At 35.1% G+C, this 27,130-nt stretch overlaps 1 protein-coding gene and 1 long non-coding RNA gene across 2 annotated transcripts; both read left to right on the forward strand.

Annotated features, from left to right (window-relative positions):
* Positions 1–9,306: 9,306 nt before the first annotated feature.
* Positions 9,307–10,034, forward strand: LOC123320850. Its single transcript, XR_006538810.1, has 3 exons — positions 9,307–9,621; positions 9,783–9,836; positions 9,980–10,034. It is a non-coding gene; the product is annotated as an uncharacterized LOC123320850 (long non-coding RNA).
* Positions 10,035–10,051: 17 nt separating this feature from the next.
* LOC123320630 lies at positions 10,052–20,191 on the forward strand. Its single transcript, XM_044907997.1, has 3 exons — positions 10,052–10,144; positions 10,243–10,471; positions 20,003–20,191. The coding sequence occupies exons 1-3, from the start codon at positions 10,128–10,130 to the stop codon at positions 20,189–20,191; spliced, it is 435 nt and encodes a 144-aa protein (XP_044763932.1). The 5' UTR covers positions 10,052–10,127.
* The last annotated feature ends 6,939 nt before the right edge of the window (positions 20,192–27,130 follow it).

Here is a 27,130-nt window from a genome sequence, read left to right on the forward strand (position 1 = left end):
TACGTAATTACCGCACGTGCGAAATTCCCCAAATACCGTATGGATGGCGATGTTTGACTTCTTAATGCCCTTACCATATGGTTTGTGGGGTCGTACGACTGGAGGTGAGTAATTTCGGGATATACATCACCGAACGGCTGTTGGTACGTGATATACCCGCCGTGATACACCCGACAGGTGTTTTCTCCTTCGGGAATGAAACTTGAAACCAGGGCGCAAATATATCATGATATTTTTCATAAATATCAAAATATCGGATATTTTGATATATATACTGAAAAGTGATATTTATGGAATATTTCCAAAAAAAATCAAGAAAGGAAAACCAAGAAGAATAATAGTTCATTCCAAACTAAATTTGAAAAAACATGTAATTATAAATATAAAAATATATAATTCTCAATATAAAAAAATACATACCTATGTATGTAATTCTCAATATAAAAAAAACAAGTAATCCTCATTATAAAAAAAAATAGGTAAAACTATTTAGAATTCTCCGTTTTCCAATTCATCCATTTTGAATCCTCCTTTTCCTTATTGGAATCATAATTCAAATATTTGAAGAAAAATACCAATTTGCCTCCGTTTTCCGTCTTTAGGTTATTTCTCAATTTTGAATGTAACAGTCCAAAGCTAGAGAAATATCGCTCAATTCCAGATGTAGAGGCTATTGCTGTGAATAAATGGTTACACAGGTCAAGAAAAAGTTTCTTTTCAGGCCAATCCGATTCAGATATTGTACCTGATTTCCACTGAATTACACAGGCCAACACACATTTTGGTGCCTGCGATTTTTTAACTGTTCCTGAGTAATTTTTGGATGCAGAATGTTGAAAAGTTCTCAGATTTTGTCTATCAGATCTAGTTTTTGAGATTTTTAAAAAAAATTGTGTATATAATTTATGTTATAACTGTTATAATATATAATATTACTATTGACAGTTAAAAAAACAAAGACACATGGATTTAAGTATTTATTGCAAAAACTTAATTTACATAATTACATTAGTCACTAATCACATAAAAATTTTCTTTTATACGATTTTCTAGAATGGAGTTTACTGGGGCAGTCTCGCTGAAGGTTCCAGCAGTAGTCCGCCATCATGTGGCTATCCCATCGTCCTTGAAAACGATCTTCCATAGTTTTAATATCCTGATGGAATCTTTCCCCCTGTTCTTCACTACAATCAATTTTCTGGAAAACGATCTAGGTGGCTGTGGAGGTAGTGAACTTTTATACTCATGTTACAGCCGAGAATATTAAAATTTGAAAGCATAGTATAATAAATAATCGTATTGATACAATGGAATCTCAGATGGTACTGATTTATTGAATCCTCTGTCGTTACATACATGTGTTATTACATATGACATCTCCCTTATTTACAAATGAATAAAACTAAAAACTTAATTCTATATGTACAGCATAAATCAAATTCAATGACTTGAATACATTTATTTTTAATTAATATTATTTTGGACGTCGAACTTTCCGTCCATACCTGGATACATAAATAGTCCTCCTAGTGTTGGAATCTGTATTCACTGACTCAAAATTATCTATATTACCCTCTTCACTAACAGTATCACCAATTTCATTTGTATTAGTACTCGAACTATGCAACAACAACAACAACAACAAAATACTTTATTTCCATTTGAATGATCACATCATTATAGAAAAGGTCAGTAAAATTACAATAGGCACAGGTGAATGAATCGATTTGAAAAAAAGAAAAAATACAAAAAAGTACATTACAAAGAGAATTACAAAAAATATCAGGTGAATGAATCAATTTGAAAAAAAGAAAAAATACAAAAAAAGTACAGTACAAGAGAATTACAAAAAAATATCCTCAACCTTATAATAACATTTTTCCAGTAGATACTGCTTTAATTTGTTTTTGAAAACTTTTATGTTACAAGAACTTTTTATATCCTCAGTTAGGTTATTGAAAATTTTTAATCCAAGATAGAACGCATATGCATACAATCATTATTATCATTATCATTCAATTCAACTTTAACATTACAATTAATATTACTACTATCTTCATCATCTGTTTCTGAAAAATTATCTATATTACCCTCTTCACTAACAGTATCACCAATTTCATTTGTATTTGTACCCGAACTATGCATACAATCATTATTATCATTATCATTCAATTCAACTTTAACATCAGAATTAATATTACTACTATCTTCATCATCTGTTTCTGAAAAATAACTGTAACTCCTAGTATAGTGAGGTTTAAGAAATTATCTGTTTCGTCTCATTACAACATCAGTGCTGGATTCTTTTACAAGATATGATCTCTCATTAATAGCTTTCACAACATAGCCTGTAACCCAGACATCACCTTTTTTAATATAAATTTTCTCATCAACATTTAATTTCCTTAATTTTCTAACAGATCTATCATGAAACTTTTTCTGCCTTTGGATCAAATTATTTCTTTGTCTTTGAAAATTAATATTTCTCGGTTGTAATGAACACTTTTTAACTGGCATTAAAGTTCTTGTTTTCCTTCCAAATAATAATTCACTAGGTGTAAGAATATCATTATCTATTGGAGTGTTTCGATAATCTAGTAATGCAAGGTCTAAATCAGTTTTGGATTCTGAAATTTTTTTTTAAATATTTTTAATTGTTTGAATTGAGCGTTCCACCATTCCATTTGAACGTGGGTAATGTGGACTCGAAGTATGATGTTGGAATTGCCAATTTTCTGCGAATTTTTTGAATTCAAAAGCTGTATATTGTGTCCCGTTATCAGACATAAGAATTTGTGGAATACCCAATCTTCCAAAAATATTTTTCAAATGTTTCACAATAGTATTTGAAGTTATATCATTCACTTTACAGACTTCTACATATTTTGAAAAATAGTCAACCACAATAAGATATTTATCTCTACCCAACTCATACAAATCACAACCAAGTTTTTGCCATGGATAATCTGGTACCCTGTGAGGTTTCAAAGGTTCTTTATAATTATTCTTTGAATATTTTTGACAAATTTCACATGAAGTTACAGTGTTTTCTATTTCACGGTACATACCTGGCCAATAAAGATATTGCTTTGCTTTCAATATACATTTTGTGATACCCATGTGACTCAAATGAATTAATTTCAACATATCTTTTCTCAACGATTTAGGTACTACCAAACAATTTCCTTTATAAACTAGATTATCAACCATCACTAATTCCGCTCTGACATTGAAATATAATTTTGAATTTGACTCACACTTTGTTCTCGAGTCTGGCCATCCTTGTTTTATATAACTTGATACGATTTTAAGTTCATGATCACTCTCTGTTTCTTTTTCAAACTGTTTCAATCGAGTTTCGGTAATCGGAAAGTTCTTCTTCAAATAATTTAATTGAGCTTCATACTCGTTATCGAAAATCTTGGCGCTATCATATGGCATTTTGATTCTGCTCAAAGCATCCGAAATATACATCTCTTTTCCCGGCTTATATACGACTTTCAAATTATAGACTTGTAAATCTAGTAACATTCTTTGTAACCGCAACGGGCAATCAATTAAAGGTTTTTTGAATATATGAATGAGAGGCTTATGATCTGTTTCTACGATTATTTCTCTACCATATACATACTGGTGGAATTTTTTGACTCCATAAACAATAGCTAGCATTTCTTTTTCTATCTGAGCGTAAGATTTTTGAGTATTATTGAGTGATCTTGACGCATACCCAATAGGTTTTCCTTCCTGTAAAAGAACTGCCCCTAAACCGTCTCTACATGCATCTACCGATAATACCAAATTTTTTGAAGGATCGTAAAAACTAAGAACAGGTTCTTTTATAATTATTTTTTTCAATTGATTGAAAGCATTCTTTTGTTCAAAACCCCATCGGAACAAAATGTCTTTTTTCAATAATTCCCTCAAAGGAGCAGTTAATTCAGATACATTTGGTATAAATTTATGTAAATAATTGATTATGCCTAAAAAACACTGTAATTCTTTGATGTTTGTCGGTTCTGGATAATTTTCGATAGCACTAATTTTCGAATTATCTGGTTTTATACCTTCACTTGTTATTTTATGACCTATATAATTCACTTCATTCAATGAAAATTGACATTTGCTAGAGTTGAATTTTATATTGCATTCACGCGCTCTTTCTAATACTTGCAATAATCTTTTATCGTGTTCATCTTTAGAACTTCCCCAGACTAAAATATCATCTACATAAATGTGAACTCCTTCGATGCCCTCAAAGCACTGCATTATTTTTCTCTGAAAGACTTCACTACTACATTTTAAACCGAAGGGCAATCTTTTGAATCTATATCGTCCGAACGGAGTATTGAAAGTGCAAAGCTTTGAACTATACTCGTCTAATGCTATGTTCCAGAACCCATTATTTGCATCGAGAACAGAAAAAACTTTTGCGTTTTTCAAACAACTAATGATATCTGTATATGTGGGAACCGAAAAATATTCACGTTTATTGCCCTATTTAGATCTGTGGGATCAATACAAATTCTGAAATCTCCATTAGGTTTATCCACTATAACCAGAGAATTTACCCATTCTTTTGGCTCTGATTCTTTAACAATTATATTTGTTTTTTCTAATTTATTCAATTTATTTTTTAATTTTACCAAAATTGCTTGAGGAAACCGTCTGGCAGCGTGTATACATGGCTTGACCGTTGTATCAATTTTAATTCTGTATTGGCCTGGCAGACAACCGATTCCATCGAAAACGTCCTTGTATTTTTCCAAATAATTTTCGGCAGAACCATCACTTAGGGCTCCAACTATCCTGGCAATATTCAATTTTTCTATTGTTTCTCTACCTAGAACAGGTTTTCCATTAGTTTTAGCAATGAAAAATCTAACATCATATTTTTTACTTTTAAACAATACTGAGATATCAATATAACCTAAAACATTAATTTGAGTACCTGTATATTCAGTTAATTTTATTTTACTTTCATTTATTTTTATATTTTGAAAATAACTTTTATAAGTGACGTATGGAATAACATTTACGTCAGCGCCGCTATCAACTTTGAAAGAAATTGTTTTATTAAATATATTCAAATCCGCAGTCCAGTTATCTTTATTTATGTTTTCTAATTCAATTAACCTTATAAAAAGTTCTTCATTGCCTGATGATTCTTCTTCATGTATCTCTATATTTTTAATATTTTTATTTTTACACAATTTACTGAAATGATTCATTAATCCACAATTTTGACATTTTTTTCCATATGCCCTACAAGATTTCGGGCCATGAATGGAACCACATCTAGTGCATCTGAATTCATAAGATTGATTTGAATAATTATTAAACGAAATTTTATTTCTATAATTACTATTTTCATTTGTACTTCCTTTTTTATACTGCTGCTTTCGTCTTCCATATCTCTGAGTGCTGTTTTTTCTTCCTCACTTCCATTAGGTCCACTTCTTCTGTCCTTGTCGCGCTCGATGAGTTGCTCGAACATAAAACTTCCAATTGTTTATGTGTTACTTCGGCAGATTTGCAGATTTCGACCGCCGTTATCAAATCCAAGTTTTTTGTCCGGAGTAATCTGTCCTTCACGTTCTTATCTTTGATTCCCAATACCAGTCTGTCTTTTATCAATGAATCGTTCAAATTGTTGAATTCACAATTCAAATTAAGATGTTTTAATTGAGTTACATATTCATCCACAGATTCATTTTCCTTCATTTCTCTCGTAAAAAATAAATATCTTTCATAAGTCACGTTGATGGTGGGAAGGAAATGGGATTCAAATTTTTTCACTATACTTGCGAAGTTCTGATTTTCCTTGGATTCTTGAAATTCAAACGTATTATATATTTTCAGGGCCTTGTCTCCAATGCAATTGAGTAAAACAGCAGCTTTGTATTCTTCACTCTCCATTTCAGCTTTGGTTGCTTTCATGTATATATCAAATTTTTGAATGAAAAATTTCCATTCAGCGGCATTATCACCATTTACCTTTAGCTCGGAAGGAGGGCGTGCACTTTTATCCATTTTCTCACTTTTCCGACTGCCCCATATAATAAATAATCGTATTGATACAATGGAATCTCAGATGGTACTGATTTATTGAATCCTCTGTCGTTACATATAATACATGTGTTATTACATATGACACATAGTTTCCACTTATTCTACGTAATTCTCTGCTTTATGATTGACAAGAAAATTTTGTGCTACTTGAACAAATGAACTCCAAGCGTTAGATTCAGTCTCGTTATTGATGTGGCGAATTGTGGATCTTTAACAAGTTGCCTCATTTGAGGACCATCTTGAAGGCCAATTTTTGTTAGGCTGTGACTAGAGTTCCGACTCGGGATCCGTGTTTGGTCCCGACTGAAGAAATCAAATGACTCAACTACCGAACAAGTCTCTTGTCCTTACTCGGGATCCTTTTCCAGTCCCGACATTGTAAAAGAATTTTGAGGTTATGTTCACGAATCGTATAATATTAGTTATGAATAGTTGCGACAAAATTCAAGTAGTGATTGCTTACCAAAAAATAGTGTGGGCTTTTTCAAGATTGCAAAGACAGGAGAAAATACTATCTTTGAATATGAGAATGGAAGGAGCATCGAAGTTTGCAATTCTGACTGGTGAGAAAGTTGAGAATTGCTTAGTGTAAATTGATCCAGAGGAATTGCCAGACAATTTTTGATTCCGAAGTGATCCTCTTCCTTACAACCATTCTTAACTAAAAAAAAATGTGATCGGAAAAGGAAGCAGAAAAATATATTTGTGAAATATATGATATTTTAAACGAAATAACGATACAATGCTGCGGCACCTCAATAAAATGTTTTTTTATTCGAAGTGTATGGAAATTTAGCCAAAAAGGTAAAGGTAGTTGTTCTGTTTAAAATTTTCACCTTAGATGTTTCATTTCAAGATTGCTCTTTTTTCTCTTTATAAATGTGATGATTTGAAAATAAAATATACTTAAACAACATATTTATCTTTAAAGCAACTGATATCTACATGCCCGGATTGAATTATAAATCATTGTTTCTATTTGACTGGGTATAGGCTCATGATTTTCGCTACTTCTTTCACTGCATTAATTTCAAAGCACCAGTGCAGTGCATCGTTGAATTCGGGACCGAATATCAGTCCCGAATGTAATGACTTCACTCGGGACTGGACACGAGTCCCGAGTCGGGACTCTAGTCACAGCCTTTTTGTTAACCCAGTGCTCATTTTTAGCTCTGCCTTCCCAAAGGCACAAAAAACAAGGATATTTTGTATAACTCTGCTGTCCAAGGAGGAAGTTAATCATTTTTAAATCAACACAAATTGACCACTGATGTTCTTCGTATTTCATTTTTCTCAAAACTAATGCTATTGTTTCATATTCTTCCTTCATGGTAGTAGAATGACCAATAGGAATTGAGCCATATTTGTTACCGTTATGTAAAAGAACACATTTTAAACTATTGTTACAGAATACCAAGTCATTTTCATTTCATTTCAAGGGGTTGAAAAAAATTACGACACAGAGTTACGACGGCTTACCTTTAGGCGTGTTCGGCACTCCCCGGGTATCCAACTAGCAGAATGCCTCCCTAACCGAAAGGGTGAGCACGGGAACGAGGTAAAAAGCGGAAAAATGAGGAAAGGGTGCGCCACCCCAAAGTGCCTTCGGTACCCCCAGGGTATCCACACCAGCAGGGTAATTTAACGACAGTAGGGGTGAAACTGAGAGAGATGGGAAATTTCAGGGAAGGGTGAGCCACCCCAAAGTGCCTTCAGTACCCCCCGGGTATCCACACCAGCAGGGTGCGGAAATCAGATGTGCCCCGACAGTCGAAATTCGGTAAAATATGCGTCGATGAAGACGTCTTAATTTCGACTTATCTGTGCTAGCGAACAAAAAACACGGTTATCTTCCAATTCAGGATGTTTAATACGGTGCGACATCGTTTCTAGGAAATGAAAACGGAATAAAAACGGTGCGGAATGTTCACAATTCCGAACGATGTCGGAATCCTGAATTGGAAATTCGAAAAGATTTCTCGGAAAATTAATTCAAAAACAAAATTATTTAAAAATGAAAACTAAAATAATTATTCTAAAATGAGGGGGTAGGTTTGAAAAAACACCCTCTCGTTACAATTGTCATTTTGAAGGATCTCCTTGTTTGACTAGGTCTATATTCCTTCGACTCGAAGGCTGGTAACGCTCATGAAGACAATAAGTTGGTCAAATTTCACATACTCAACATGGTGACACGGAGTTGGCGAAAACAGTTCTCGGTTACGCTGAGGGTTCAGTGGTTTTGACGATTCTTCAATGATTTCTTGTGTATCTGATACTTTCCCTGTCATTGAATTTTTCTACGAATCAGAACTGAATCTATGTTTTCTGTGGTGGATCGAGGTGTCACAATGTTATGGAAATGGTGTGATATACATACCTGTCTGGCTCTCCCTACTGTTATCGGAAAATTTCAGAATCTCTCTGACCATCTCTGCTTCAGCCTCTGCGTCCGACATTCTTCCGTTCCGTAGGAAGTCCTGCCATCATCTTTCATACACGACGGTATTTCTACTTTGAGGCGATCGCTTCGTTCTTCTCATAGACTAAACCCAAGAGACCCGTTTATTTACATTCAAAAGTGTCGCCTCTGAAAACTTAGCTGTCCGGTTTCACTGTCACTGGTTCTTATATTCCTATGTTGCCGAACTTAACAGTTTGTGAGATTCTCTCCCATATACCCGACAGTGAATTATTTTAAGAGACTAATTTCTTTCATTCTTCTTTCAATTATATTATTGCACTTTGAAATAATGATAGTTTCTTTAAATATTCCATCAATAAATATGTAGCAAAATTTGTTATATAATGTGATCATACATTATACGCTAGAGGCCATGGTGTTAAAGAAATTTGAGCCAAACTTATGGCAACACTGCAAATTTCTTCTCCTTATGAGTTGAAGAGAAATGGAGAACGTGCTTATGCTCTTTCTCTGTTCGTTAGATTTAGAAGCAACACGTTGTCAGTAAACAAGTGGGTGAAAGTAGCTAAATCTCAGGATTTTTGTAAGAGTCAAGTATTGAATATTATTTAGTTTTTTCTTGGTTTATCTCGCTTTGTATGAAATATGGTTTATAAGTGCGAAGTTTGTGGAAAAGACCAAAATTCTTATCCGAATTTATCGTTCCATAGGTAAGTGTATTGTATTATATGAATGATTTAGTTAACGAGGTAATGTTGTTTGTGTTCAGTGGCGTAGATTCGAGAAAAATCAGAAACGTATATGATAAAATGATACTCGATGAGAATACATAATTGTACTTAAAACAGATTATATGTTGAGAATTATATCATCTGTTTTAAGTACAGAAATATATAATATTAATAGTATAATTTTCATGATTCCAGGTTCCCGGGTGACGATGAAAAAAGGAGAATTTGGGCTTCTCTTCTAGGATGGTTGAGTATCTGCCCAAAGAAATTAATTTTTATTTGTTCGGATCATTTCGACTCAAATGATCTAGTGACCAGAGCACATGGAAAAGTTTATTTGAAAAGAGATGCCAATCCGTTACCTCAGCATTCGTTATTTGAATCTTCTAACTTGAGGTAATTAGAATCTTTTTACTATGGTATTACATATTGACATTTCTTAAATTTTTTTCCGTTGTAATTCCATAACAGAATTGGACCTCTACAATTCTGAATGCTATAAATTATTATTCGCATAATAATATGAGCTGTTTGTCCAATATAATAATATGTTTTAGTGACCACTCCTCTAGGACAGAAAGCAGCCCCAATGAACAAGAGTCACAAGAGAAGTAAGTTATTATGATCTCTACATTTGAAATGAAATCTTTTCTCATTCAACAATTCACAATATTTCTTCGGAGTATGTGACTATCGAATGGGGAATAAAATTAAAGCATTTTGTGATGTTCATTGCTCATTCTGAATTTTCCAGGGAAATGCTGATTTCAAGTTATAATGCTGATGAGAACAAATCTGATGAGAATAAACTTGATTAGACAAATTCCTCATCTACACTTAGTGCATCAGAATGTGAAAATGAAGAAAGTAAATTGGAATTTATTGAACCAACTACACACAACATGCCGACCAGAAAGAGGTAAGATTAGATGATTTTTATTGGAAAAAGTATTTTGATTTATGAACAAAATATCTTTTAATTACTGAATAGACTCAATTTCACTTTATTTATTCCAGAAAGAGGAAATACATTGCAGATTTGTCCAGCAGTGACTTCTCTACGCCAGAGAAGCGAAGAAGGAGTCTTCAAAATGTGAAAAGAGTTGTTGTAATGCAAAGGACAAAAATACGTACCCTCACATCAAAAGTACGTCGACAGAAACTCCGCATTACAACCTTGAAGAATTTGGTATCATTACTGAATGAAAAGTATCAACTCACTGAAAGATCACAGCAGGCAATTTTAGTAAGTTTTACATCGTGGTTAAAACTCAATAATATTGTAGTTCCTCAAATACAAAGTTTTTCTACATTGGCTCAATTGAATACTATTTAAATAAATAATACATTTACATGTAACTGTTGAGCATTTCATATTGCCAAGTGTCAAGATGTCGGACAGTAAAGGTCAGACAAACGAACGCTCGGAAAAATTTGTCGATTCAGGTGATAAAGAACTCATTCATTGTGCTCAGTGTAAGAGAACTGTAACAGAAGCATTTCTGTGCATTAAATGCAAGGAATATTTTCATCGAGGGTGCTTAATAGCGACGGCTAAAAAGAGAAATGCCAAATGTGTTCATGAGACCAGTGATGGAGTGAATGCTGAATTAATGGATGAAGAAAATCCGATATTTGAGATCAAATTGCTGAAAACAAGGGTTAAATATCTCGAAGATCTATTAATGGAATGCAGAAGTAAAAACGATATCCTAATGCTCAATAATGAATTGTTGCTAGATAAAATCAAAACAATGGAGAAATACGATGGTAAACAACAACAAAAAAATGTTGATAAGGACAGTACGTTACAATCGAACATAACAACCGTCCATGAAACTATAGAAGGAGAAATCACAGAAAATTCGGGCCAACAACAGAGACAACAACAAGCTATGCAGAAACCGCAGAAATCGCAGAAACAGCAGAAATCGCAGAATCAACAGAAATCTTCAATTGGCGCACTGAATGAGTTTCAAGGTGACAATTTTGTAGCAAAACAAAACAATGAGAAGATAAATCAGGCTGAAGTTGTTAGGGAGAACAATACTGGATCTCATTTAAGGTCATTTCAGAATGAGAATGAATGGAAAACTGTTATTCGAAAAGGAAGGAATAAACAATCGAATACTAATAAAGTTATTTGTACTGGCACCAAGTCTGATAGTACATTGTTACAGGGAGTCAAAAAGAGAAGATGGATTTATCTTGGAAAAATTGCAGGAACGACCACTAGTGAAGGCGATGTGATGAATTACATGATGCAAATGAGGAATATTAAAAATGCACAAGTGAAAAAGCTTCAGACTAAAGGTGAAAATGCAGCTTTCACTGTAGGTGTGATGGAGGAAGACGATTTTGAAGCAATTTGCAGCGGAGATTTCTGGCCAGAAGGAGTTGTTGTACGAGAATTCAGGTTCGGGAATTTTTTTCGTCAGATGAACAGAAAACGTTTGGATATGTAAAAGTTCTTAACCATTCAAACACTGTGAAATTAATACATTTAAATGTTCATAAACACTTCGTATAATGGACTTTTAGATTTCGTCAATGAAACTCACACTGATTTTCTTGCACTAACGGAGCACTGGCAGAGTGAGGAACAACTGAAGAGCTTCTATATCGAAGGTTATAACAAAACAACAAGCTATTGTAGGGAAGAGAAGAAACATGGAGGAGTCGCCATTTATTCAAGAGATGTTTACAATTGTAAAGACAGGCTGGATATTCTAAAGTTTTCAATACCTAGGGTTTTTGAATGTTGTGCTTTGGAGTGTTATCTTGGAAAGTCGAAACTGATAGTATTGTGTATATATTGGCCAGATACACCACCTTATGCAAGTGTAGATATATTTTTTGAAAGACTTATCGAAATTCTTAGGATTTTAAGTAGGAAAAAAAATAACGCAGTAATCATTCTGGGTGATTTCAACTTTGATTTTCTCAAGAAAGATGTTGAGACTACCAATATGCTGATAACAATTGTTGAAAATTTTGGGTTGGATATTTTGGTGAACGAGCCAACTAGGGTTACTGAGCATTCTGCCACGTGTTTGGATAATGTTTTCACTAATGTAAAAAATAGATCAATAAAGGTTATTCAACCTCATCTATCAGACCATTCAGCACAAATACTAACTGTTGAAATGGAAAATGAAGAAGTAACTCCAACTAGAAAACTGGTTAGAAAATATAATGATCAAAATCTATATAACTTTTCAGAGAAGTTGTCTTTATTTGATTGGTCACCTTTGTATGATTTTGAAGACGAAAAAATTGATGAGATGTGGGATTTCTTTTTTGGTGTGTTTGAAGATATGTTTCAGAGTTCTTTTCTAATTGCAGAGATCAAAACTACTAATAAGGGTGGTTTCTCACAGACCTTAACATCTAAATACAAATCTGATCCGAAAATAATTGATTTAAAGTGCAAACTGGATGCATTATTTGTGATGTCGCACTACAAACCTGAATGTTCTCAGCAATACAAGCAAACTAAGAAGAAATATGATCAGCAAATAACAAAAATCAAGCAGGAATATATTGGAAGTAAAATTTGCAAGTCTGATAATAAAACGAAGACACCTTGGAGTGTCATAAAGTCTTTAACAGGTAAAAGCAGTTCTAAGCAGCAAATACTGCCTTCGGGAGATCCACAGGAAATGGTCAATAGTTTCAACACCTATTTTGTAAATACTGCTTCAGGGAGTTCATCTGACACTACCCAAGTTCAATCTAATTTAAAATTGAAGCGTGCACAAAAGTCGTTTTATGTATTTGAGGTAGAAGCCATAGAGGTATTGAGGGCTGTCGGAAAATTGAAAAATTCCTTTTCATCTGGATTTGATCAAATACCCAGTATAGTTTTGAAAAAGGTGATTCATATTGTGGTCGAACCACTGAGATATATTATATATAAAGCCTTCGTAGCTGGAAAATTTCCTTCTTCACTCAAGTTGTCAATTATAACACCTCTATACAAATCGGGTCTCATCGAAAATTTGGGAAACTACAGACCCATAAATTTGCTAACAACTTTCTCAAAGATCTTTTTTTTTATTAATCTCAATAATTATTAACAATCAGAATAATATTCTATAAGTTAATGTGTTAACAAGTAGTCAAGTGACTTGAATAGAGCGGGGAGATTATCTCCAGTGAGAGAATCTCATTATTCCATTAGATCAGCTGGCCAATGTCTCTTCAATCTTCTTGATAAGGTGTTTGCCAGTAAGGGTTGGAGTAAAATATTTGAGTGGTTTTCCATTCTTGCGTGGTGATGTTTGCTTCTATGCTTGATGACTTCTTCAACGTATGGTATATTTAGGTCTTCATGTAAAGTCTGGTTGGACACATACCATGGGGCGTTGGCCATCATGCGAAGTATTTTCGATTGCGTTCTTTGGATCAGAGCTATGCTGGATTTGCTTGCGCATCCCCAGATTTCTATCCCGTATGTCCATATTGGGGTGATGATAGTTTTATACAACAATATTTTGTTTGTTAGTGGTAACTTGGATTTTCTTCCGATGAGCCAATTAATTTCCCTGACTTTCAGGTCAATTTGTTTTCTTTTTTTGATAATATGTTCCCTCCAGGTTAGTCTAGTGTCTAGATGAAAGCCTAGGTATTTTACTGATGTAGCTTGTGGAATTATTATGTTGTTCAATTTGATTGGAGGACAATGTTGCTTTCTCAGTGTAAAGTCTACTTGTTGTGATTTGGTTTCATTTATTTTTATTTTCCACTTTTTCATCCAGATTTGTAATTTGTCTAGGTGTTCTTGTACTAGTTTAGACGCTGTTGTTGGGTCTTCATGTGCTGCCATTATTGTTGTGTCATCAGCAAATGTTCCTGTTGTAGTGTGAGCTGTTATTGGTAGATCCGAGGTATAAAGTAGGTAAAGGAACGGGCCCAGCACGCTTCCTTGTGGGACTCCAGCTTGAATGGGACAATAATCTGATACTTCATGCCCTACTCTAGTTCTAAACTGTCTGTTTGTAATGTATGAATTCAGTATATACTGAATTTTAGAGGAAGAATATTTCTTATCTTGAATAGGAGTCCTGAATGCCATACTTTATCGAACGCTTGACTCACATCCAGAAAGACTGAAGTACAGTATAGCTTCTTTTCAAACGCTTGGTTTATGGTTTGCGTTATTCGATGCGTTTGTTGGACAGTTGAGTGACCTTGTCTGAATCCGAATTGATGTGAAGGAATCCAATGATCTATGGGAATTTCGGCGTTTATTCTCTGAAGTAATAATCTTTCCAATATTTTCGAGATTATTGGCAGAAGGCTTATGGGTCGATATGATGTCACTTCGTGTGGATTCTTGCCCGGTTTCAGTATCATGAGTACTTCTGCTGTTTTCAGTGATCTGGGCCAGTGCCCGAGTCTCAATATAGCATTAAAGATGTAGGTTACCATGACAATCCCTTTTCTAGGCAGTTCTTTGATTATCTTTGCAGTTATTCCATCAATACCTGGTGCCTTTTTAAGGTTCAGATGAGTGATTTCTTTGTATACTTCTTTAGGTGTTAAGAACTTTATATTTTGAGTTTCTGTAGGGATGTTAGAAATATTTTCCTCAACAATTTCATCAATGACCTGGTCATTTGGTTTGAATACCTCTGTCAGGTAATGTGCAAACAATTTCGCCTTTTCTTTTTCGCTTCTAGCCCATCTAGCATTGGTTTCAGTTGAGTTTTTCACTGGGGCATTTTGTTCTGTTGGCTTTACCTTGGATTTTATAGGTCTCCATATTGAGTTGTCGTATCGGTTCAATCCGGTGATATACAGGGTGTGGCGTAATGAATGGATAATACTGAGCCTGGGGGTAGAGGACTCTATGGCGGTTCAGAAAAATATATTTTACGTTCAGTAAAAGTGCCTTGGTTTTCGAGATATTGAAGATTTTCGAAAATTCAAGAGAATTACACCCTACGCCACTCGTTTTGCAGGCAAGACTCCAAATGAAGGAATTTTTTCAAACTGTTTTTTGGATAGTATTTCTGGATAGATGATCTATCGAATGTAATTCATTATTTTTGAGGGGCATGAATAGTTCTTTATGAAAAAAAGAATTAACTCAAATTTTCCGTTTTGCTAATTTTTTTTCATAAGTTAAACCTAGCGCGGTGTAAAAAATAATATGGTTACCTGAGAGCCAATGTAAGAAAAAACATGCCAGTTTCATTGAGATTCCGAAATGGTATAACTCTCTGTATTCTCAGCATTTAATAAAATAAATTCCTATTGCAATCAGTTGAGGCCTAGTTTAATGTAAACAGTGTTTCTAAAATTTTTATTAGCTAAAATGAGAAATGCAAGCAGAATGAAGCAATCGTCTACTGAAGCTCATGGTGGCCTCTTAGAGAATCTTTTGTGATATTTAATTCAATGAAACGACACTCATTTTAAAATTGTTGATATCTATGCAATAAAGCTATTATTCATTAGAAAGTGTAGACTATAGAGCATGTATCAGAACTCATGGTGGCCACTTTAAGAATCATTTGTGATTTGTGAAACTTTATTCAATGAAACGATATTTTAAAATTGTTATTTTTTCTCGTTTTTTTTTATTATTGAACCCCAACGTTGTGAAATCAATATTATCAAGTTAATTTCAAGTTATGCATTAAATTTCAGCATTTTTGTAAAAAGGGTCTTGACTCAATGTAATAAAAATTACCTAATTTTCAGCTTTTTTTTTAATTACAAAAGTGCTAAAATTCACTTCGTTACTTGAAATTCGCTTAACAACTATTAACTCTATAACTATAGGGCTTAATAATGAAAGGATACGAGGGAAAAACCCAATTTTAAAATATTGTTTAATTGAATCGAGTTTTACAAAATGTGTTCAAAGTGTGCATCAGGAGCTGTACTAGATCCTCTACAACTTCTTATGAATAATTGCTTTATTCTGCTTGCAAGTCTCATTTCAGTTGCTAAAAATTAAAGAAAAAGGCTAACGTCAATCTCTGCCTTGACTCATTGTAATAGAAATTTATTTTGTATTTAATCCTGAAAATAGAGTGAGTTATACCATTTCAGAATCTCAGTGAAACAGGCATGTTTTCTCTTGTTTTGGCACTCAGGTAACCATATTATTTTTCACACCACGCTGGGTTGAACTTAGGAAAAAAAAAATAAGCAAAACGGAAAATTTGAGTTAATTCTTTAATTTATGAAAAACTATCCATGCGCCTCAAAAATAATAATTTACATTCGATAGCGCATCTATCCAGGAATACTATTCAAAAAACACTTTGAAAAAATTCCTTCATTTGGAGTCTTGCCTGCAAGAAGAGGGGCGAAGGGTGTGATTTTCTTGAATTTTCGAAAATCTCGAATATCTCGAAAACCAAGGCACTTTTACTAAACGTAAAATATATTTTTTTGAACCGCCATAGAGTCCTCTACCTGCAGGCTCCATATTATCCATTCATTACGCCACACCCTGTATATATTGAATGATTCTTCCTTCAATTCTCTTAGCCTATTTTTAAGTTTATTGCTTATATTATTGAATGCTGTTTTGTCTGCAGGAGCATGTGTGTTTTGCCATCTAGATCTTATTTTGCGTTTTTCAGCAATGAGCTTTTTAATTTCTAATGGTATTGGTTCTGGTTTGTTGTCATTGCAACTTCTTGGAGTACTTTGGATGGCTGCATCCTTAAGAATAGTTGTAAATGAAAGAAATCGAAGAAGCACTTGATTCTTCGATTTCTTTTTTTTCCTTCAGTCTCAAGGAAAGAGAGACCCGCTCATGAATTAATTTGCGGTATTCAACCCAGTTGGTTTTTCGATTATGTAGTTTTGGTGGAGACTTTTTATTGATTATCGAGGTGCTCAGTGACGCTATTACTGGAGTATGATCTGATGATAGGTCATAGCTTGAACATACGTCCATATATGATGAAGCTATTCCATTTGTTATAAAAAAATCTAGTAGATCAGGGGTTTTATTCGGATCACTGGGCCAGTATGTAGGACTTCCAGTAGACAAGAAGGAGTAGTTTTTTTCATGCAACAATTTGGCCAGCTCTCGCCCCTTGGTGGTGGTTAATCGTGAGCCCCAGACAGTATTCTTACTGTTAAAATCTCCTCCGACAAAGAATTTTGTGCCTAATGTGGTAAAGAAATCTCTATAGTGGTTAATTTTCAGATTGTGTTTAGGGGGACAATAGACAGCTGATATTGTCAATTCATAGGAGAACATTCTTACTTTGACCGAAGTAGCTTGTAGGTGATCAACTTTGTATTCTGGCATTACATAGTGGCTTATTGTGTTTTTAATTAGAATTGCTGTTCCGCCGTGTGCTGTGTTGTCTGGGTGGTTGGTAGAGTAGGTGATGTAATTTGGTTTGTTGAAGTATGACCTATCAGTGAAATGTGACTCACTATGAGGAGGATGTCGATAAAGTTGTGTTGTAAAAAAGTTTCAACTTCATTCTTGTGTTGCAAGAGTCCGTTGGCATTCCATTGTGCTATTCTAATTAGTTTAATGAATTTTGTTGATCAGCGTTGAGAGCATGCTCAAGATCATGCTATTTTGTTGCATTAATTGCTGAAACATGCCTTTAAATTCTGTTAAAAAGGTACTTAGTATTGTTGAACTGTTTTCTTCATTTTGTTTTGTAGTTTTGTTATTTTTGCGTAGAGCTTCAGCGTAATTCATTTTCTGCGGCTGTTGAGTTGGTAATTGATTATCCATATGTTTGTTGTTGAATGATGTTTTTTGTATGTTCAACCTATTATTATCGTTGTCAGGTTTCTTGACTAGGTCATGATAAAATTGACACCCTCTATAGTTCGCTGGATGCGGACCATTACATAATACACATTTTGCTGGGGTATTGTTGCTTTTTTTGCAATGTGCCGTATTGTGCTCCCCACCACACTTCACACATGCATATGGCCTATTGCAATAGGTTTTAGTATGTCCATATTGTTGACATCTCATGCACTGAATTAGTCCTTTCACTTTTTTTGGTGGTTCGATTGTCACTAACCTGTTCTGTATGCCATGTATCTTGTAAATTTCTTTGTTGTTCAGGGCTGGTTCAAGATCAACGAAAAATAAATTCAGAGGTTCTTTTGTTATCCTACTTTTTCCATTGTGAATATTTCTTACTGTGTGTCCTTCTTTGGAGAGTTCCAGCTTGATATCCTCTACATTTGTTGTGTGATGGACATTTTTTATAACAACTCTGAATGCTCTTTCCTGCTTTGGTTGATACGTGTGGTGTATTATATTATTATTCCTCATGTGATGAATAAGTTTTCTATAACCTTCAACAGTTAGACAATTCACTTTCACAGTATTGTCAGCTAGGGTTTTTGTGGTGAATTGATCCATTTGAAGGATTTCACTCATGATGGAGATCATCTCATTGTAATTATTAACTCCGTAAACAAAAATGGGCGGAGGGCGAGGAACCTTGGTGATTGGTTTATCTGCTTTATTACTCTCTTCTTTATCTTCATTCAGACTGCTGAATCTATTATGTGTTGGGATTTCATAATTTTTTGAATTATTAATTTTCCTTTTCTTCGTTGTACGTCCTATACTTTGCCAACTTTGTTGATTTTTGTTTGTTTGATTTATTTCACTAGCGCTGAATCCAACGAATTCTTCCTCACTTGTTGAGGACATTCTGTAGTAACTAGATGAATGTGTACCTTCCTGTATATCCATATTTATTTCAGTTGACGGGGTATTTACGGCATCTGGTGTCAAATTATTGATGACATCCTTAAATTGATGAATGAAATGAATAATGCTTATTTGAGTGTGAAACATTGGTGCTCCGAAAATTTCCTGAAAATGAATGCTAAAAAAACCGAATGCATAACGTTCCGAACTGAGAAATCCAAAGTAGTGCCTCCTGATGCTATTTTACTGGATGGTACTCAAGTCAAGATTGCAAACAGCGTAAAGGGGTTTATGTTGATTCTGATATGAAGTGGAAAAATCATATAGACTACTTAAATAATAAATTAAACTCTACCATCTATGCTCTGAATGTTTGCATCCTGAAAATTGTGTATTTTTCTAATTTTCAATCAACCTTGTCATATGGTATTGTGTGCTGGGGAGGCAGTTCCTACTCGAAATGTCCATTTGTGAAACAAAAACTAGCTTTAAGAACTATGCTAAATATGAAATATCGGCAAACCTGCAGGGGCGTTTTTCGCGCTAATGGCATTCATACATTCACAGGGCTTTATGTGTACAATTGTATAAAATTTCTTATCCAGCACAAGGAGTTATTTGATAGATTTAAGAATAAAAATATGAAAACCAGACAAGTTGATAAATATCTGTATCCCATGCATAATCTTACTCTCATAGAAAATAATGCAATGCATTAAATTATTTAACGCATTACCAAAACAATTTCATTGCATCACCAGTGAAAAGGTTCTGATTAAAAATTTGTTTTCATTTATTATGAAATGTGAACCATATAATGTGCAAGAATATCTTGATTACTGTAAACATAATATGTAGTTGCTATCCCTAATTGAATTTATTTTGACATTTTTTCAATGTATTACATGTGTATATACTATGAAATGAATAAACCTATCTATCTATCTATCTATCTATTCATATGGATGAAGATTAGACTACATGTTAGAAAATTTTGAGATAGAAATAAGCACTACTTGCCAATAATGCATTCATTATCATGGAAAAAATATTGTACTGAAATCACATACATCTTTTGTTAATTTATGTTATCATTTTTCCTTACAGGCATCAATTCCTAAAACAGCAGGTGATATCTTCAGGCGGATGATGAGAGGATCCAGTAGGCAAAAATATGATCCCAGTTTAAGAACATTTGCTCTTACACTGGCCTTCTATTCGCCTAAAGCTTACAATTATGTGACCTTCAAAGAAGAAAGACTTACGGAAATTTACATAAAGCAAGTGAAATGGTGACAAGTGTTTGTAAGGCAGCCATCCTTGATGTCATACACTACAGGAAATACTACCTTTATAACAGTATACGGTCCGGAATATTTCGGAGCCAACTTGGCGGCAATTCCCTCCACTGCAGATGACAAGGGATGTTCTCTTCGGTACACTTGGTCTCCTACTCGACATCGCCAGTCCCTCCGACGTAGATTGTAGTAGTGGCTCTGCTGGGAGAAAGCTCGTGCCAATCTAGTTCGGACAAACTCATAAGTTTCGGTATTTGCAGGCAAAGCAACTTGCGGTTCGGTATCTGGTTCGGTGTGCCCCTCTTCATCCCTGTTGGCCATCTCGGTTAGATACTTGGCGTTTAGAATAGAATAGAATAGAATAGAATATCTTTATTCACCAATAATAATTGTTAACAAAACATTGAAGATGGGAAACGTCATACAGGAAAAAAATGAACAAAAACAGAGAAGATCAACATTCAATGTTATTCTCCAGGAATTCACTAACAGTGTATGGCTCTAGTCATAACAATAGGCTGTAGACCTCTTTTCGGAAACATTTGAAGTTATCAATTTGACGTATTTTGGATGGTAGTTTGTTATATAGTTTTAGGCACATATGTTTATGTACAATTTCTTTCTGTCAGGGACAACGTATGTAGAGGGTACAGAAAAAATTGGTTTCGGGTCTTGTATGAATCACTTTTCCTAAATTTGTCGAAAAGGTTTTTATTTTGGAACAGGAACTGCAGACATCTATAGATGTAGATGCCAGAAAGTGTGAGAATGTTATTCTTTCTAAATACGCCACGGCAGGATTCCCGGTACCTCAGACCAAAAAGAACTCTAACGACCATCTTCTGGATGTAAAAAACCATTTTCACATGTCGACTATTCCCCCAAAAAATGACACCATAGCTCATCACGGACTTAAAGTTGAAGAAACAAATTGACTTCAAAAATTCCAAGCTGAGCTCCGATCTCAACACCCGCAAAACAAACACTGTCTGGCTTAATCTTCTGCACAATTTATCAACATGCTCTGTCCACTCAAGGTGTTCATCAATGTGGATACCCAGAAACTTGGTTGTTGTTCGAGGAGAGATAATTTCTCCTGATAATGTGAGCTGATGTTCTGCTTCAACACTTCTTAGTTTATGGGAAAAGAAAAATTCCGTCTTATCTACATTGAGATGTAAGTTATTTAGTGTGCACCATGATTGCACAGATTGGTGAGTTCATTCAAGGAGGCCCTGAAGATCTTCACGGTTTTTCCCGCGTATTAGAATGTTTGAGTCGTCAGCAAAGTTGATGAATGCTATCGATGGTAGAGATGTCATTCTAGATATATCAATTCCTTCCCTGAAGGCGGAGAGTATATTTCTAACGATATTAGGAATGTCATTTATGTATACAACAAATAGCAGCGGACCCAGCACACTGTCCTGTATCACACCTTGCTCAATAAATGAGTCTACGGATGTATAATCAACTCCATCTATCTAAGAGATACATGCTGAGAGCGTCCGCTGAGATAGCTTTTAAAGAACTTGAGTTGAGCATCTCGTATGCCATATGCCTCCAGTTTCTGTAGTAAAATCGCATGATTTACTGAATGCCTTCGAGAAATCTAAGAAGAATCCGAGTATCTGTTCATTCATCTCGAAGCCCTCAGTTATCATCTCCACTAGTTCGTAAATCGCTGTCTCAGTGCTTTTTCCTTTCATGAAACCATGTTGTTGTGGATTTAAAACCTTGAATTTCCTGAAGAAGCTGAGAAGTCTATTTACTATAATTTTCTCGAAGATTTTGGAGAAGTTACTTAAGAGACTTATAGGTCTGTAGTTATTCATATCCTTCGGATCATTCTTCTTGTAAACAGGTTTTATCACAGCTATTTTGAGCATATCCAGAAATACTCCGTATTGAAAACTGTTATTCAGGATATGTCGTAATGGTTGAGAAATCCAAGCGATACTTCTTTTTATTACTCTCGTGGGTATACCATCATAACCGACGCTTTTTTTGTTCGCCAAGTTATTGACTACATGTTCGATTTCTTTATCAGTTACGTCGAACATAAAAAAGAATGATCCAGCCGAGTAACAGCATTCAATGTCTGTGACACATTGCAGTGTTGATGTTGGTTTGCCGAGTTTCCAAATAGAAAGCCAAAATCCTCCACTAGTTGCTGGGGCTCGTTAATATTGCCAAATTTAGGTTTTCCTTGTGCTCTACCTGTTTTCTCATTGATAATGTTCCAAATTGTTTTTGATTTATTTGTAGAATTTTCATATTTTTGACGATAGAAATTCTGCTTACTCTCTCTAAGTGCAATATCGTATAAGTTTTTCAGTTTTTTGTATAAATCAAGAAATGATGGATTAGCACTGGCCACAGTAAAAACTAAATCAAGCTGTTTTTTGATATTTTCTACCTTAGAATTATATGGGATAATAGTTTCTTGACTTTTTTTTATTATCTTTACTGGAAAACATTCTTCGAACTCTTTTTTATAAATACGAAAAAACAATATCCACTGTGAGTTAACATCTTCTAATGGCAGTTCGAATAACTCCTTCCAATCGTAATCTGATAATTTGTTACAAAATTCTGAAATTTTTGTTTCATCGATGGGACGAGTTGTTATTGTTTCCGTTTTATCGTGTTTGATTGAATGTTTGAATAGAACCACTTGGGCTGAATGATCAGAAAGATGAGGATTTTCGCAGTGACCCGAAGCGCAAACAATATTAGTAATCACGTTATCAATACATGCTTCTTTACGTGTTGGCTCATCTATAATCAATCGTGAATTAAAAGATTCGATGATTGATGTCAGGGTTCTCTTTTTCACATCCCTGGAAGTTTCCTCAAAATGAATATTAAAATCACCAGCAATCAAGAAGGGGATATTTTTGTTTATTAGAACTTGCATCATTTTAATGAATTTCTCGATAAAGAGGTCCACATCACTGAATGCTGACGATGATCTATAAATCGAAATAACTGCGATCGGCTTATTGTTGATATTTATCATTACAGCAGAACATTCGAAAGAAATCGGTATGCTCATATTCACAAAGTCCGGTATTTCCCTAGAAAAACCTGCCAGACAGTCACTGACATAAACAGCAGTACCACCATGCTTGCCACTACCTCGACAGAAATATGACATTAATTGGAAGTTACCGATACAATATGCTGGTAGTTCAATGTTTGATTTCCAGTGCTCCGTGACAGCAAGGATGTGACAATTTTGTTTGTTTAAAAAAATTCTAATCGATTCCAACTATTTCCGATGGACTGAAGATTTATATGAATCAATTTGAGGGTGGTTTCTTGATTAGATGGAATAAAAAATTGTTTATTCTTGTCCCCTCCGGCCATAAATCAGGATTTTTTACCTTGTCGAAGTCTGCAGACATCACTGACACTTTGAACGATGAATAGTCTTCAGGTCGGTTTGATCGAAGTTTGGAACACTTAACATCTTTGAAATTTTTATCACTGAGATACTTTATGATCTTTTCAGGAGCAACATTTGGATCGAGATTACTGACGTGTATATGTGAGAAAGGTGTCACTGCTTTGAATTCTTCAGTTTTCCCTGTGCCTAGTATACTTTGTCTACGTCTTTTCAACTTCTTTTTCGGGATGACAGGAGTGAATTATTCGTTTTTAGCTATTTTTTTGGTTGCATCTTCGAGATTTGCACTTTCTGATGTAGTTATCTTTGTTGACTCAAAAATCGTCGAGTTTAAGGTAGGTGTTATATCAGATTGATTTTTAGTCATAGTTTGTTTCTTTACAAATTTTTTACTGGGTTCGACATTTTCGGCCTTTTGATTGCTTCCTCTAGGTGTAATGGAATTGATTTTATCTTTTTGGATTTCACTAACCAAAACTTTCAGATGAAGATTTTCTTCACGAAGGATAGATACTTCCTTACGCAGTTCATCGATAACTTTCCCCAAATTTTCCTCAATTGAAGATTTTATAACTCCAGGAATGATTTTCATACATTCCTTCATTACTTCTGGTATGATGAATTTGATAGCATCAGAAGAACCAGTTGAGGTTATGTTGGGTATCGTACATAATTTGCACTTCCATGATTTATATTCACCGGATTTTTTCATTTTATCAAAATCAGAAGAACTGATTCCCATACAATTGACATGATTTAGATGTAAACTGTTACTTGAACAAGGCAAATACTCAGAATTTCGGCTAATGGGATTAAGACATACGCTACACACGGGCGCCATTTTGATAATGCGTTTGGTGAACGCATCTCCCTACCAAAATTCAGGAATGCTGGGGTGTATCCGGTGGACTCCTGCCTTGCAGAGTTTATTGCGAATGTCAACTCCTTCAGATGCTCATCCCAGGTACGCTGATCCTTTTCACAGAACTAAGCTATCATAGTTTTAAGGGTACGGTTGACTCTTTCTCCGGGGTTACATTGGGGAGAATACACTGGTGCAAAGCGGTGTCGGATCCCAAGGTCTCGCAGACTTCCCTTGAACACATATTGTGATCCATTATCACTGACGACGGTTTTCGGGCATCCAAACTTCAGGATTACATCCTCATACAAAGCCTGGTACACACCCTTTGCGGTTGCTTTTCTTGGGGGCCTTGCCTCCACCCATTTCGAAAATCTGTCCTGCATCACAACTAAATAACAATTTCCCTTCCTAGAACGAGGAAAAGGTCCCACAATATCGGTACTCACGGTATCCCAAGATTCTCTTACCACATACGGATGCATTTTTCCAGAGGGGCTTCTGTTGCAGTACCTCCATCACGCTCTGCTTCTGAGGCCGAACAGCAACCTGTTGTGGTTCCTGCTCCCTGGACGGTGATGAGGAACGGTCGGTGGCAGATGTAGAGGTGATCGGTTTGGGGCGACCAAAGGCTTTGGCTGCTCCCAGCGGCAACGACACGTGACGAGGAGGATATTCCGGTTCGGCTACATTGTCTTCGAACGGATCGACAAAGCCCATCTCCTCGTCGAGTCGGTCTAGGAATTCTGAATCGCTCATGTTGCAGTTTCCTAACTGGGGTGGATTCAGTCTACTGGTACCCAAAGACGGCGGACAGTGCCGGAGGGAATCCGGAATTTCAGTCGGATCCGACGTTTGCCCTCCACGGTGGTTGGTAGCTGTGCGATCACTTCAGCCCGAAAGCTGGGTGACCACAGCTTACCTATCATGATATCGTTCACCACCCAATCACATTACTCATCGCCAAATCTTCATCGGCGACATCTTCCCATCTTGCCGTTTTGCTGGCGAATCACAAAGTTGGACGCTTCTCCACTGATTCAAACAATTTCGAAATGAAGCCCATTTTCACACAAAATCTGCATGACCCCAAAACTTCTCTACATACTTTGAAAATCATCTTTATTTTTTTAGGTCTAACGGTGTGGGATTCGCAAGGGTCGGTTTCAATTTGTACATAAATAAGAACTACAGGGTTTTTTTACCTCGGAGTTATTTAATGATGGGCGAACTCTCTAACGGTAATTTAACGGTCGGTTAGCGTAGCCGTCATGTCACAAAGTGAAATAAAATATGTACTACGAAACGGTAGCATTGTTCTGGGTCGTAATCGGCTACGAACTCAATTCGAACTTGTAGATGGTTTTTGATGTGGTTTATTCTTTGGCGGTGGAATGTTTTGCTCTTTATAAACTCCGTCGTTCTTTTAATGTATTTAGTTACCGCTAAGTGCTAAATTCCCCAAATACCGTATAGAGTGCTATGTTCGATATTATATTATTATTATATTATATAAAATGACGGAGTTGCTCCTCTGGATGTTTCTTTTATTGCCAGTGAGACATATATGTGATGGATATATTGGATATTTGATGAAAATCCATAGTTGAACTGTTATTTCTTCATGTGGGTGGGTGTAATACTGATGTGGGCCGATACCTTGGGTGCTACTGCTATGAATTTCATTTGCCGATACAAAACAAAGTCATCTTGATGGCTGAAGGAATTAGTAGTGGATGCTGTTTGGCACGGTGCTCCTTTTATGCATATCATCTGTTCACACCTAAGTGCTATTGCTCTATATTTGTTAATTGGGTTGATGCGGAGAAAGAGTATGACGTTTATCAGTTGAAAGTGTTTGCCAAGAACATTTATATGTTTCGTGTTGGATTATACATATGAAAAGGAATGTTTTGTTGATTTATTTATTTCTATTTCGAGTGAGATATACATGTATGCAATAGAGTTGATACTTGATGATAATCCATAATGAATTCGGAAGTTTACGAGGTGACTGAAAGGATAACTGTGTGTTGATATGCAGTTAAGGTGCTCCTTTCATATACATCTCATCTGCTGATACAGAACTGCTATTCCTCTATACCTATTAGGATGTTCTACGTTTCGAAAGGCGGAGTTGCTTGTTTATGAACATTGTTTGTATTGTATTGATGAATGAGCTTAATTTTGTTTTCAATCAATAATTCAGGTACGAGCATTCAGAATATTATTCTAGCCCCAAATTATGATTATGGCATGTTCATTCAATCCGTCTCAATTGGTTCTCCATCAATATTTCCAGAAATGCAACGGTTTCAATGATTTCATTTTGGAAATCGAGAGACTGTCAAATTACTGTTTGGGACATGCATGGTTTTGGTAGATGATACTTGATGAAAATCCATGATGGAACTCCTACTTCATCCGCCGCCACAGATGCAGTCCTCCATACTAGTGCCCTTATTTGATGTTGAAACGACAGAGTTGGTTGTTTGCCATATAATTCATGATATTTGAAGGAATTTGTAGTCCATTCAAGTATTACTCTTTTCTCGATTGATTGTTAATGGTAATTCGAAGATACGTTGGTAATTGTCCATTACTTAAGGTTGAATTCTGGCGAATTCAGGTATGTTGATCTAATACATACAGTATTATATTGT

Source organism: Coccinella septempunctata, chromosome 9 (assembly GCF_907165205.1).
Source record: "Coccinella septempunctata chromosome 9, icCocSept1.1, whole genome shotgun sequence".
Lineage (NCBI taxonomy): Eukaryota > Metazoa > Arthropoda > Insecta > Coleoptera > Coccinellidae > Coccinella > Coccinella septempunctata.